This window comes from Varanus komodoensis, unplaced genomic scaffold (assembly GCF_004798865.1).
Source record: "Varanus komodoensis strain SLA01 unplaced genomic scaffold, ASM479886v1 scaffold30, whole genome shotgun sequence".
NCBI lineage: Eukaryota > Metazoa > Chordata > Lepidosauria > Squamata > Varanidae > Varanus > Varanus komodoensis.
Window position 1 is genome coordinate 11499551 of NW_025335762.1, and position 15229 is coordinate 11514779.

The following is a 15229-nucleotide window of genomic DNA, read 5'->3' on the forward strand; positions in this document are numbered from 1 at the left end:
GGGGGGGGGGGGGGGGGGGGGGCTCGCAGCAGGGGGCAAATGCAGCAGGAATTGCTTGCCACGTTTTGAGGTTCATAAAGTAACGCACTTTGCCAGCCAAAGGGGGTGGTGATGGAGCAAAGCCTTGAGGCTGAGTGTCTCAAATTACCCAACGACACCACCAGGCACAGCCTCTGTGTGTGTGTGTGGGGGGGGCAGGCTTCATTGCCAGCAGAGCAAGGCAACTCTGGGTGAAATGGGGGGCGGGGGGCGTGAAGAGGCCAGGATGGAAACACACCCATGCCTGGAATAGCAGGGTCCCATGTTAGTTTAAGTTTCTGCCGAGGCTGACCTTGTAATTTTAAGAGGGAGAGTATGTGCCTGCAATAAGAGCCACACAAATGAGCTGCTAATTAAAAAAAAAAAAAAAACCTCTCTATTGCTGGTTTCCCTTTTGGGCTGTCCGGAGCAGAGGCAGTGGTTTCAGCAACCCTCCCCGCTCCCTTGAAGGTCTCTTTAAGGGCAGAGCAGCCTCACCCCAGATACCAAAACAGATCCTGGGGCAGAGCTCCAGCATGGGCAGTTGGCATCTGTCAGGCATTTTATGCATGTTTAAGGGAAAGAATAACCTGGCCGATGGACTTGAGGAAATGCTGGGAGGATGCCCCACTTCCATGGCTGCTGCCACTCCTCAGGTCCAGCATCAGGGGGCAGCACGGGTGGGTGACTGTCAAGGGTTCAGGAGCTCTCAAGGCCCTACCCGCCCCGCCATGACCCTGCTGCAGCTGCCACATGGGCCTGACGCTGCTGTGGCATGGACATGGTGGACTCTCTCCTCCCCACTCCACCTCATCATCTGGCACAAGGAAGGGCTGCATCCCTCTGTTGGATGTGCTCCAGGATGCATCGATGCTGATCTAAAACATTGTTTTCTTAATGGCTTGAGTAGCAGCTCTGGGAACCAATCAGGTGTTGGTTGGGGGAGGGCAATGGGAGCGCAGGAGTAGCCAGAAAGAGCAGCCCAGGATGCATCAATTAGCATATTCAGATTTGCGCACATGTCTTGTGAGTCTGAGCCTTGGATCTTTTCACTATCTGACGGCTGGAGGTGGGGGGAGAGGAAGAGGGATGGGGGTGCTGCCTCTTTGTGGATTTGTTGGAAACATTTGGTGTGCTGAGCTGGGAAACAGGATGCAGTCTAAGAAGGGTTCCTAATGGGGTTTCCACTGGGTTCTTCTGACATTCCTAAGTTCTGAGCTGCGTAAGGGCTTGAGTGTAATAAATAGAAATTGCTGCGGTCCAGAACTACACAGGAGGCCTTGCAGAGCTGCAGAGCTGGCTTGACTGCAGTCTCAATGCACATAGGAAATAACATTCCGGGAGAGAAGATATTCTGTCCCATTTGCATTTGGTCCCATTTCCTGCTTTCCCTCTTCTTCCTACCTCAGAGAGAGAGAGAGGGAGAGTTGGCTAGAAGAAGGTAATAAGATCATTATGCATTTGTTTCCCTTAGAGAGGCCGCCGTTCCCAGCATCTCCAATACATTCTTTTTTGGCTCTCTACAGGATCTATAGAAGAAGGAAAAATTACATCCTTAGACAGCCTGTCCAGGAATTTGGACAGAACGATGCTTCTTTTAAGGCATTGGTTTCTTGGCTGAAGGTGCACATGCGTCTCACCAGTCACTGGCCTTTTGGTGCACTGGGTAGATTTCTTCCAGTCTTTGTAAGAAGAAGAGCTGTACTTGAAATGCCCATTCATTTCCACTGGGTTTGCACATGATGGTTTTGCTGGGAGTCAAGATATACAACTAACTGTGTGCTACTTTCTCCATTTGTAAATGTTTGCTCTACCTTTGCTGACAGAACCAATAAATCAGAAACAGCCAACCACATGGGGCACTCTTCTTCTGGTTCCCCAGAAGTGTCAGAAGGCATCCATTAAGGAGAGGGAAGAGGTTAATTTTTGGTGATACTACATCTCCTTGCAACAGCCCATCACTCCCAAATCTGGCCAACCCTTTGGGAAAACATGGGAGGTGGGAGAGAGAAGAGCCAAACATTGTACCTTCCCTCTTCTGCTGATGGTTGCTGTCCATCAGTAACTGGATACCACCCATGGTGGATGTGGATACCAATAAGACTTCCCTCCCCTTCTTCCTGAATTCTCACTTGGCGACAGCCATTCCACCTAGCTGCAGCAGAGAGAGGGGTGAGAAGCAAGCCGTGCCATCACTGTTGCTGAGACGCCAGCAGCCTTTGCCTCCTTCCGCTGTCACATGGCAGGAGACACTCCACCAGGCCGCATCAAGGGAAGCAACGGGAGGCAAGACTATCCCATCCACTCTGCTCTCCACCTCCAAGTGGCTCCTCCTCTCCTTAACCTGTTTCCATTCCAGCTGGTCAGTGGAAGAACTACTCAAATTAAGAATGATTGTCCAAGGTTGTTTTTCCTGGAGCTGCTTTTTGCTTGAGGGAAAGACCCCTTCTCAGCTCCAGTGAGGGGTAACCTCCCAGTGCAGATAGCCATGCTAGATAAGAGGGTTTCCCCAGGAGTGTAGCTGGAGAGGAACAAGCTAGGTGCTCTTAACCTACCAACTGCCTTCCCAGTAATTACCCCCAGTGCTCTGGAATCAAACAAGCAACCCAAAACTGCACAAGATGCATTTAATGGAGTTTGCCCTCAGATGCAGGGTGCCTTTGTCTCTGTGGGGGAAGCCTCCATTTCATGGCCCAGGCCTTGTTTTAATGCCATCTATCTCCTCTTTCTTTCAAGGCGCCTGAACAGCATTCCTGTCCCTCCTCGGGCGTTCTCTCCACCTCATACCTATGGCTACATCTGCAGCCCGCTGGCCTCCGAGCTGCTGACAGCCGATGCCGCAGGTGATGATGACCCCAACCTCATGGACAGCAGCAGCCGCTCCACCCCGTTCTTCCGTGCTTTCTGCCGGACTCCCTCCTCCAGTCTGAGTGAGGATGAAGCCTCGCTGGGTGGCTCCCTGCTCAACGGATGGGGCTCTGTCTCGGAGGACAACGGCACCAGCCCTCGCTGCAGCCTGGTCAGCTCCTCTGATGGCTCTTTCCTGGCAGATGCCAATTTTGCCCAAGCCCTGGCTGTGGCTGTGGACAGTTTCTGCTTTGGGCTGACCCAGAGGGAGGTTGACAAGGCATTGACAGGTAAGCTACGCCTATTTCACTATGACACTGAGCATCCTTAAAAAGATCTCTAAGTAGGTCAGAAAATACATTATACTATGCATTGGAAAACACAGAACTGCTACAGCATGAATTTAAAAAAGATTAAAATCAATTAAAGGATCAGCATAATTACAGACAAACAGACTGGGCTGCAAATACATTTAGGGCAAACCTGGGGAAAGGTGTGGATCTTTGTGTCTAAAGTATGATGCATTTGGTGCCTCCCGAATATGAGCAGGTCCTTCTATATGGTGGTGCCATATAGGCCAACCACCGGAGAAGGTTCCCTTCCTGGTTGCTGTGAGATGGCAATCTACAGATCATGGTACACCCAGAAAATGTAGAAACATAGCAAGTCAGAAGGGGTCTCCTGCACCATCTAGTCTGACCCCCATCTCCAACTGACTTGGCTCATGTAATCCACAACATGTGGTTGTCCAATCTTTCCTTGAACACCCTCACTGATGGGGCATCAACCACCTTCCTTGGAAGCCCATTCCATATCCTAGGGGTCCTAACTGTCAGGAAGCACTTCCTGACATCCAACCTGAAACTTGGTTCCTTGAGCTTTGCCCCATTGGAATGCGTCCTGCGTTCCACTTCAGGGATGAACAGATCCCCTCAGAGTCTACTCTTCTCCAGGCTGAAAGGACCCAATTCTCCCAAATCTCTCCTCATATGTCACCCCTCCCAACCCGGCTACCATTCTTGTGACCCTACACCGAACCAGTTCTGACCTAGCTATGTCTCTCCTGTAATGTGGAGCCCAGAACTAGAAAGAGTACTCCAGCTGTGGGTGCACCAGAGTCATGTAAAGCGGTATAAACACCTCCCTAGATCTGGAAGCCATGCTTCTGTCTATACATCCAAGGGTGACATTTGTCTTCTTAACCTCCACGCCACACTGCCAGTTCATGTTCAGCCTGCTGTTGACAAGTACCCCGAGATCTTTTTCACAAGTGCTGCTCTCCAATCACTTGTCCTCCTTCCTGTGTCTCAAGCCCTTGCACTTCTCCACATTGCATGCCATCCTGTTGGCCCCTGCCCACTTTCACAGTCTGTCCAGATCCTCCTGGATCTGGATCACCTGCTCCTGTGGCTACTACCACCAGTTTGGTATTGTCCACAAATTTAGTTAGCATACTGGTTACCCAAGTCTTATGGCCCACATGGACTCATACTGGGGAAGACAGCCTGCCAGGTTTTTTCTTCCCTTCCCTGAACTGACCTGGAGACAAACCAGAACTGTGTTTGCTTGGGGAAAAGACCCCTTATTGGTGCCAATGAATGGTGCCCCCTTACGAGTCAAAGGAAGCATGTTTTCTCCCATTCTAGATAAAATCGAGGGAGGTCTCTTTGGAATGCAGAAGATTATGAAATGACTTCCACTGCTTTTTTCTGGATCCTATGTCTTTCATCACATCCATTATTTCACCTTTTTGAAATGGTTGGCATCTGCCTCCTGGCCTGCCAGCCAATAAGCCCAACTAGTGTGTGAGCAGAATCCAGTCTCTCCTGTTCACCCCCACCCACTTGAGATGTTCTCTCGGACAGTGGAGTTCAATTGTACTCAGCGTGTGATCTGCTCTTTGGAGCTGACAGCTGAATTGATTTATCCTGTATCTGCTGCTCAGGTTCTAGCCACTTCCATTCAATCTCTGTTCCTCATAATAAGGCAGACAGCCAAGAAAGTGCAGCTTGATTTATCACTGCAGTAATTCTCTGCTGCCGTTAGAATGAGGCTTTTGTTTTGAGTTTTCTCCCCGTATTGCAAACTCTGGGAGCCATAAATGACAAAATTGATGCAGAAGGAAGGAAGTGCTTCCAGGCAGAAGCAGACTGAGAATCCCTTGCTCTCGCGCACCTTCCTCTCAGTGATACAGCCAGGGTTCCCCAGCCCCAGCCCCCAGTTCCTCTGACTGGGCCATCTGAATGTCTTCCTGGATCCTGCAGCTACTGACCCAGATGTTCTGCCTCCCTTGGGCCACCACAAGGAAGCCAAGTCAGGCATAGCCTGTCTCATGCAGAGAGGCCTTCTCAGCTCCCGGCCGGGTCCCAGCATTTCACATCATTGTGTGCTCCATTCCAAGGCACGCTGGAGGTCTGCATTTCTGAAGGGTCATGAGCAAAGTTATGGCCCTGGCTGCTGTGAGGTTTCCTGTACATCTACAACCACCTTTCAGATGGGTGGCCATGTGTCCTGCTTTCTTTTTAAAATGGAGGACATTCCTCTATTTGAAGGGCTGCCAGAATATCACCTTCTGTTGGAAGGCATCCTTAACTCAAGGGCGGGCAACTTATAGAATCATAGAATAGTAGAGTTGGAAGAGGCCATGAAGACCATCGAGTCCAACCCCCTGCTGTTGCAGGTCACCAAGTTACACCATCCCACTCAGAGGGCTGTCCAGTTTCTTCTTGAATGTCTCCAGTGTGGGAGAGCCCACCACCTCTCCAGGCAGCTGTTTCCTCTGTTGTATTGCTCTGACAGTGAGGAATCTTCTCCTGAAGTCCAGCCTGAATCTGGGTTGTTGCAACTTGAATTGATGATTCCATGTCCTACGCTCTGGCATCATTATGAAGAGATCTTGACCTCCCTCTTTGTGACAGCCTTTGAGGTACTTATACTGGGATATCATGTCCCCCCCACTCAGTCTTCTCTTCTCCAGGCTGAACATGCCCAGTTCTCTCAGTCTCTCCTCAGAGGGCAGTGTTTCCAAAACCTGGATCATTTTTGTTGCCCTCTGCTGGACCCTTTCTAATTTACCTGCATCTATCTTAAATCTTGGTGCCCAGAACTGGACACAGTATTCCAGGAGAGGTCTTTCTAGTGAGGAGTATACAGGAACTACTACTTATTGAGATTTGGAAGTAATACTTCTGTTAATGCATCCCAAAATAGCATTTGCCCTTTTGGTGGCTGTATCGCATTGTTGGCTAATGTTTAGCCTGTTGTCCACAATTACTCGAAGATCTTTTTCTTGTTCGGTTCTACTGAGCCATGTATTCCCCATCTTGAATCCATGCATTTGGTTTCTTTTTCCTAGGTGGAGGTCTTGGCACTTGTCCTTACTGAACTTGTAGCCCTCCAGATCCCATTAGCTCTGCCAAGCGTAGCCAAAGGTGTGGAATGGTGGGGTTTTTAGGCCAAAAAATCTGGAGGGCCATAAGTTGCCCACCCCAGCTCAGTTTGAAGATCTGTCCTGTTCAATTCTGGTTTAAAAATAAAGAGCCATTTGAATGGTTGCCCATCCACAGTTAGCAACTAGAAAGCAAACGGAACAGGTAGGCAAAACTGCTGACAGTCTTCAATATTATTGAAAGATGTTCCTTATTTTAGTTACATTATCATGATTATTTCTAAATTTGCATTTATGGATCTAAAGTAGCATATACACATTTTATCCGATTTGGGGACCTTTTTATGGGGGCTATATAAGTGACCATTCTACTGCTAACATACTATCAGTAGAGATTTCAGCTTATCTAATTGATGAGAAATCTTGCATTTCCAGTAGAGGTGGGTGGGTCAGTCTATTCCTGGGCTGTGTCAATTTCAGATGTGTTCAATCATAAGCCCATTCCATCCTGTTTCTGCATTGATCTGCAATTTTTCTTTTTCTTTTCCAAAAGGAAACAGCACAACATTTGCATTTATATTGAATGAATCACCCCCACTTTTACATATTTTTCTTTGTAATTTTTGAGCTGTGAGCAGCATTGCAAAATTTGGAGAGGAACACAGTCCAAAAACAACTGTGTTCCAATCCGTATATTACTGTGGGAAGTACAAACTAGGCCGGTTTGTTTAAAAATGTATCCCCAAGACAAAAGCCAAAATTTTCAGAATATAAATCAATGGTTCCCTTGGATTTTACACTGTCATGCATTTTCATCAATTGTATAAATTCATTCTGGAATTAGTTTTAGGAACTAGGCATAATTTGCGATTCTTTCACATCTGCAACCATGCAGACGGACTTCTCCATGCTGCATAAAAGAAACATACTTTGCTTTAAAATAATTCTAAATATTTGCATTTGGCCCCAAATATCCAATTTGTCTGACACTCCCCCAACCCTAAACAACAGTTTTTCAAGCACAGCTTTTCCGTAATGTTTGCATCAACCATGTAAAGCAGATTGGAAGTCTTCGTTGTTAGCTGTGCTTCTCCCTCCTGGCAATATCAGGATCACCAGCGTTTCTTTGCCAAAAGTCTTTATTACTACATTCAAATCTCTGAGCATGCACAAAGCAAAGTATCGACCCCTTTCTGACCTATTTTACCCAAATCCTTCTTTGGGGGAGAAGCACTGTTGAACTGGGCATGCTTTTGCTCCTCCTGCTGTGTCCCTAATTGGCCGTCCTGCCATGGTGACGTCTGACAGATGGGCCTACCAGATTGGAAGTGGGAGCTCCCTATCTGAAACATTACCCATTTCCAAGTCTCCTCCAAGTCTCAAGGTGCTGCAGCTCCTCCCTGTTCCCATGGCCAGGTTGACTGGGTCCTTCATCTGCCCTTGAGCTAATCTCTCCTGCAGTGAAATCGGCAAGGGTGGCCAGGAAAAAAATTCTGTAAATTAGGGGCCTGATTTTTTAAAGCAATGATCAACCACAGGTAGCCCTTCCAAGATACTACTGGGGCGTCTTAGAGAGACCGCTCATCGCTATCCAAAGGAAGGCAGCAGAAGCTGACTTAAGTTGTCTAAATATTTTTTAAGTGGCAAAGAAGTCATACAGAGCCTGAAAAAGCAGCAGAGTGGGGCACAACTGCCCCCTGGGCACTTTGGGGGCAGCTGCTAATGATTGTTATCTGATAAGTGCTTGGCAAGTGCAGCTTGGGTGTTTAGACACTCACAGATGGAGTTGCCAAATGTCTTCTCCAGAGCCTGCCCTTGTGGCACTGGCCCCAATCCCAGCTATTTCCAGTTATAAATCTCTCTCGCTCTCTCTTTCATTCATTGAACCACACTATACATTCATTTATAAACCTCAGTCTCTTATGTCCTCCCCCGCCGCTTAGTCATCTTTTCCCGTAAACTAAAAAGCCCCTGAATGCCTTCACCTTCCCTTAACGGAAAGCCACTCCAGCCCTTTGTCATTAGCTGCCTGTCTCTGCTTAAATCTGGACCCATTCTGTTCCTCACCCCCAGCTGGGAGAGGGCAAGGACTGAGAGGTACCTGTTCAGTAATCATACAGGGATTATTTAGCACTTTAGCTCTCCCAAACCACCATGTCGCATTCACAGTCAGAGGAAACAGGGAGGCGCTGTTCTTCCATTTCAGCAACATTTTGCTGGTGCCTGCAGGAGCTTCTAAGCTGCAGTAGGAATCGTGAGCATGGAAGAAGTACTGACTTACTCCCAAATTATTCACAGAAATCCCAAATATTAAGTAAATCCCATCTTTGCTTAGGGCAATGAAACGAGAGGGGAGATGGCTTGAGCATAGGTGGAGGAACTCTCCGGATGCATCCAACTGAACACAGCTCAGAGCCCATTATAGGGCCTACCCCATGGCGATAAGAGTGGCAAAGCATCAATATTTTCTACTTCTATCGCGTCTTCACAAGGCCTTCCAGACGAACCTTCCTGAGTGGTTCAGGATCTCCTGCACACTGGAACACCTAGTGAGTCCACCAAACCCTTGGTGGTTTGCTGTGAGGGATTTGCCCACTACTTTGAAGACAAAGTCACTCACGTGCGCCAAAATTTGGACTCTACAGTTGGCTTAGTCCTATTACGAGTGGGGTTCAGAGCACCATCTTGTCCAACTTTAATGAATGAGTTTCAGTTATTGTGGTCTGACGCTGTGGGCAAGGTGCTTGGCTCTCTTTGTGCCCACCTCTTGCTCACTTGATCCTTGTCCATCTTGGCTCATAAAGACATTTAGCCAAGACCTTCATGTCTGGGTCCAGGAGGCCATCAACACCTCCTTAAGAGGCCTAATTCTCCAGGCAATTTGAAAATCAATTTTATTCTGATAATTTTACCTTGTTGGTTAGTACGTATGGTTTTAATTATTGCCCTCAACTGTGTACATCTTTCTTTATTGTCTTTTGTTTGTTGTATTTTAATTGTTGCTTTTGTTTTTATTATACGTTTTACTTATTGTGATCTGCTTAGAGGGCCCTTGGCTGATTAGCAGAAAATAAGTCTATAAATAAATAAATCTTTGCACTCTGAAGCCCAGGCAAGGGTGGTGGCCCTTTCTTAGCCAGAGCAGAAATGGGGTGAGCTGCTATTCCATCATGATTTCTATATTTTGGCAGGCCTGTACTCTGAAATGGGTAGCAATGATTACGGATGTGCGTGCAACAAAACACTAGCTCCTTAAAGTTTTCCAACTTGTGCTTTGATTTTTGAATAAGGGTTTTTTCTTTTCGCATGGACAATCATGCAGATTTTGTGCATATTTTCCAGAGCATACTCTTCAGTTGTGCATCCCTTAGAATCATACATACTTGTCTCCCATTGAGGAAAGTGTACGTGTGTGCTTTTCTCAAAAGTATGCACGGTGTCAGACACCTTCTGGGGTCTGTGAATCACACTGTAAACTCGGAAATATAGTCTTCAAATGCAGATTGTGCACAAATCTGTGTTCTGGAAGCCACTAACCTGGTAAATCCCACTGAAAGCAATCTGAAACCAATTTTTCACCCCTCTCCCTGCACGAATGATGTGCCTGCTCTTCTTCCTTGCAGACTTTTTGCCTTCTGCATCTTCTCTTGATGGACTCCAGCATCTGCATCCCTCCTTTGAGAGCCCAGAGGCAGGGCAGCCGAAGCCTGGGTCACAGTCCCTTCCTGTGTGGCAGTGGAGCACCGACTGGGTGGAGGAGATGGAAGCCAAGTATGCCCAGCAGGTGGAGAGCTGGAGCAGTGCCTCGAAGGTGGGAAAGGACAGGGCAGCAGGGCTGGGAGAGGCCCAGCAGCCCAGTGCTTCTGCCTTGCAAGGAACATACGGCAAGTATCTTAGCTGCGGATGATGGAGTGGCCAAACTTTTCCACTGGCCCAGCAGTACTTCATTCTGCAAACAGAAAGGAAAGCAGGCAGAATAGATTATCCTGTTTTGCTTCACTCTTTCTTCCTTTTGACCCTGTCTTGTCAAATGCCCCCCCCCCCCACATCTCTGGCTACCTCCGCCAAACCAGTCTTCAGAGTCTCTGGATGTCAGGTCCCTACTGTAGAAATGTGATAGTTGGCAGTGAGATGTGAGGCTGGAGGCCATGACACTTCAAAGAAGGAAATTTTGTTTTTGACTGAAGAAATGGTTAATAAGAACAATGTTGAACTCTGAAATTACATACATTGGCACAACACAAACACACACAACCTGTGTTAGCAATAGGGTGATAAAAGACCCTTGGATAAATGCAACCAGCTAACCTAATTAGGCTGGGAGCCTATTATATTCAGGCCCTTTATTGAAGAAAGGTCTGACTGTCCTATGATGTCCAGCATTCTTTCAACGAGTTCCCAAGCTCCAGCAGCTTTGCTTTTTTATTACTTCAAGGAGCCTGAGATCTCTTCTCCCACTCTCTGCTTCTGCCTTGGGCATTTTACTTTAAAATTAGTTATTTTCTTTCCCCTCTCCAACTATTCAGGAGGGTAGTTTCTTGTTCACTTTGCCCTAAATTATTTTCCTGAGTTCTTCCCTCAACCTCCTTCAAACTCTGTTCTTCTCTGCATATATTCTAGCTCAAACCTTTGATATCTTCAGCAGATGTTCCTAGCTACTGTAATGTTTGACTTTTTGGATTCAGCTGACTAATGCAGACATACATGCATGCACATACACACGAACACACAGATACACATGTGCACACAAAGATTTAACCCAGATATTATTTCCAAAACAAATTGAATACAAAAACTTGAAGACAGTTCTGTTCTTCTTGTTGCAACCCATGTAGTGCTCCATGTGGCAAGTCCTACTCAAAATAGAGCATCAGCATGTTTTAAAAGCAGGAGTGTCTGGGGGGCGGAGCATTGTTTCTATTCCCCACAGTAACCAAGACAGATCTTCTACTGGGAGCATGGTGGGAAATGTGCATGGCGATTCCCAACTGTCCGGCACTGATTCTGAGCACTGCAGCTACCAGGAGCTGTTGGTGTCGGAGCAGCCCCAACAGAGAGTGCTTGGCAAGTCTACCTTAGAGGACAGAGACTGGGGTGGTGCCTCCTGGTCTTTTCGCCCAACTTGCACACTCTCCGTGTGTTTTTAATCTGTGTGCAGGAGTTGGGACTAGAGTAATGCAGTTCTCTGGAGCCATTCAAGGTGCCTCAGAAGCTGGTGGCTGCAAAGATCCCCAAGGATTCTTAAGCAGAGGCTGGATGGTCACCTGTAGGGGATGCCGCATCAGTGGATTGCCCAAATTGACTGTGGGGTGGACTAAATGACCCTTGAGACACCTTCCAACTCTATGATTCCAAGGCTGTAGAGGGAAATCACTTATTTACAGTTTGTGCACTTGTAGCTTTTGTGCACACAGAGCTGATGAATGCGTCATGGTAACCTGAGACAGGCATGCAGAATCTAAGCCCAGGGACCAAATGCAAGCCCAACTAAGAATCCTCTAGGATTCTCCAGAAGGCCATGCCACTTTCTGTTGAGCACTGATCAATCTGAGACTTCGTACCTTTGGTCTTTCCCACAATGCTCTGTTTGGTTCCCTAAGCTTGAAATGCCTTTCTGAGGCAAAGCTCCTGGCAGTGATGGCATGTTGGCATTGCTCACGCGGCTTTTTGGTCTTTGGCCGCGTGCAGCTTTGGAATGTGGCCCTCAAGAACTCTTCCAAAATCGAATTTGGACTTCAGGGTAAAGAAAGTTCAGCATACCTGGACCATAGCCATGACCCCAATCCTCCTTTATGCACGGATGGTAACCATATTTGCAATGGCTGAACAGGGGCACATTACAGCAGGGTGAGGAATTGTGCATTGTCCTGCCATCTGTCCAGCTGGTAAAGGCACAGGTTAAAAGGCAGTCTGTGGCTGCCTGGGGGGACTAATCCTGTTACCTTTTGAAGGCTCTCCAGGGCACCGTGAGCGTTGGCATCGACGCCATGGCAGATGGCTGCATCGCACACACAGCAATGTCAGTTGTAGGTTTTGAGGGGCTCCTGGGCAAGTTGCCTTCAGGTCCTGGCACCCTGAGCAAGACAGCCTCCTTCTCATCACTTTTGCTCCTGTGCACTTGCTTTCCTTGTCCCTCTGGGATCAATCTACAGCACATCTCAGTGGGAAAGGGCAAAAGGTGTTTAAAATTGCACACGGAATGGAGAAAGTGAATACAGAGAGATTTTTCTCCCTCTCCCATAATAGGAGAATTCAGGGTCATTCCATGAAGCTGATTAGTGGGAAGTATGGGACCAATAAAGGGAAGTACTTCTTCAGACAAGGTATCTTTAGAAACATAGAAACAGGGCAAGTCAGAAGGGGATTTCTGGGCCATCTAGTCTGACCCCTGGCTCTGCCCATGACATCCCCACCATGTGCATGCCCAGCCTATCCTTGAACACCTGCACCGATGGTGCCTCAATCACCTCCCGTGGAAGCCCATTCCACATCCTCGGGATCCTAACTGTCAGGAAGTACTTCCTGGCATCCAAATTGAACCTTGGTTCCTTGAGCTTGGCTCCCTTGGAAACATAGAATTCACTGTCATAGGAAATGGTGATGTCCACCAATTTGGATGGCTTTAAAAGGGGATTGGGCAAATTCATGGGAGAGGAAGCTATCAGTGTCATTGCACAAATCACATGAGATCCTCATGTTTTTCAGGTACTGATTTGTGCGTATTGGCTGACTTTACACAAATTTCCTTGGCAGGGGTTTTTAATGACTCAAAATGCACAAATTGTGCCCCCTCTTGGAAACAAAGGTTCACAGAAAGGGGATACCCAACTTTGCATATTTAGAAGTTCCTATGCAGTTCAGAATTGGATCCACATGAGCACTGTGGGAAGTTCAGCTTTTTGATCCCTGCAGTGCTGCAGCTTGGTGAACTGAGTACATGAGTGTTGGGGTGAGCACCAGAAGGTTATCTTACATGACCCAGATATTAAAATGTTGCTTGGCCAGTCAAGCTGAGAATGACACTCATGGTGACTGGGCTTGCTCCTACACTTCAGCAGATACATTACTTTTGCAGATGTTGCTCCAAGCATCCTGCTCTGGGAAAGAAAAGATTTAATTCTTTCTCTCTATGTGGCCTCTCCTTCTGGGGCTCTGCAAACAGCCAAAGGTTCCCTGCATTTCTGCTGGAATCTGCTTCAAGATCATACAACGGGGTGAGGAAAGAAGGCCTATTGATTTTCCTATGTTCAGACTGACTGATGGGAGCCTTGATGGCTTCCCACACCTTTGCGCCTCAGCAAGCAGGAAAGAGAGATTCAATTAGCAAAGACCTTGCCTGATGGAAGCATCTGGCTTGGCCTGTGCCCTCTGCCAGAACCACTTTGGATCAGAATCTGAAGTGAGAGAAGAAGATCGGTGTTCCGCATCTGCATTCTGACATTCCATACCTCACTCTTCTCTCTCAGATAGTAGAGTTGGAAAGAACCAATAAAGCCATTGGGTCCAAAATCTTTCTCAAGACAGGACTCCAAGTTAAAGCATCCCTGACAGATGACTCCGTGGCTGCATCTCAAATGCCTTTAGTGTGGGAACAACTCATCCATCAAGGTCATTCAAAGGCCACTTGGAGAACGCTAGAGTTGAATACAATGCAGTCCTGGACTGAACTTTCTTGTTTTCTTTTTGGCTTCTTAGCAGAGAATAGATGGGCAATGGTTGAGGTATCAGTAGAGAACAACTGTCATATTGCTATGAACTGCAATGATCCATGGACCAGGAGGGACCATAGCCCAATGGTATAGCACATAATGTTTTTCATGCAGAAGGTTCTAGGGCCATCCTCAATATCTCCCTAAGGGAAAACAGCCCTGCCTAAAATCCTGGAGAACTGCCACCTATCAGTGCAGACTGGTCTTTTCCCATGAGGTGCCTTGGGCATTTAATTTCCTTTCTCCTGAACCAGCATGGTGGAAAGTCAGGGAGGTGTGGTGTGAAACATCTGAAGGGCACCAGGTTGGGGAAGGCCAGAGTAAAGGATAATGCCAAAGATGGGCCAGTGGTCTGAGCTGAGATAAACAGCCTCCCATGCCCCTAAAGCTGCAGGCTGCAGTGACACTTCCTCATGGGGATGCAGGTAGTATGTTGGTCCCCTTGCTTTGCTCTTGGCAATTTAGATCACTAAGGGAATCAACCATTTATGCTCTCTATCACTTAAGGAGCTCCAGTGGAAGGGAAAACAGAACTCCTTTGTACGTGTAGGGATTTTGTCCACCCCAGAATGGCCAGTGAATAGCTGTTCTCATACACCTTGACTTTAAAAGAAAACAAGAATAGGAAGTGTCACATGTTACCCTTGCTGGGACCTGTGCTGTCATGGCTGTGACATCCATGGAAAGTAGGAATAAATCTCCTCTCTTGTACCCATGCCATTTCATGTACATTTTCAAACAGCTGTTCTGCTTTTATTACTATTCCAATGATGGAGGGCATGATCTTGAATTCCGTGTTTTGCATCTGCTTTGAATTCCTGAACTGTTTGAGCAAACCAGTCTGCCAACCCTGTTTTAAAAATACACACACATGTGCAGCTTCACATTTTCATTTCATTTAAATTATTGCTCCACCATAACCATAGGAACAAAGTGGAATTTTGCTTCTGCTGCCCTGAAGCAAAACACGGATATTGGGAAATAAGTTTTGTTCTACAAAAGTATAAAAAGTATTTAAAATGAGCATCTGCAACCAGTAGGCTACTCCTGATTATAACATGAAAAAAGAAAGGATGCTGAAGTGAGCAGCATTAACTCCGGGGGTCCATGGCATGTCCAGCCTGGCCCAGGTAGACACTGATGACTTGTTTCTGCAGTGTCCCCCATTCCCTGGGAAGGTCTCTGGGTGGCAGGGCCTTGGAGTTAATCCCTCTGGTACACTCCTAGCTGAATCCCTATGTACCAATCAAAAAGATGCCATTCTTAA

The 15229-nt window shown here is 47.2% G+C and overlaps 1 protein-coding gene across 3 annotated transcripts in view; it reads left to right on the forward strand.

Moving 5' to 3' along the window:
* The window catches only part of ROBO4 (roundabout guidance receptor 4), a 69313-nt gene that overhangs the window by 46066 nt on the left and 8018 nt on the right, over positions 1 to 15229 (forward strand). For all 3 annotated transcript variants that reach the window (XM_044437602.1, XM_044437601.1, XM_044437603.1), the window contains exons 18-19: positions 2755 to 3155; positions 9877 to 10137. In XM_044437602.1, coding sequence (XP_044293537.1) covers positions 2755 to 3155; positions 9877 to 10137 — 662 coding nt within the window. The remainder of the gene's footprint in view (positions 1 to 2754; positions 3156 to 9876; positions 10138 to 15229) is intronic.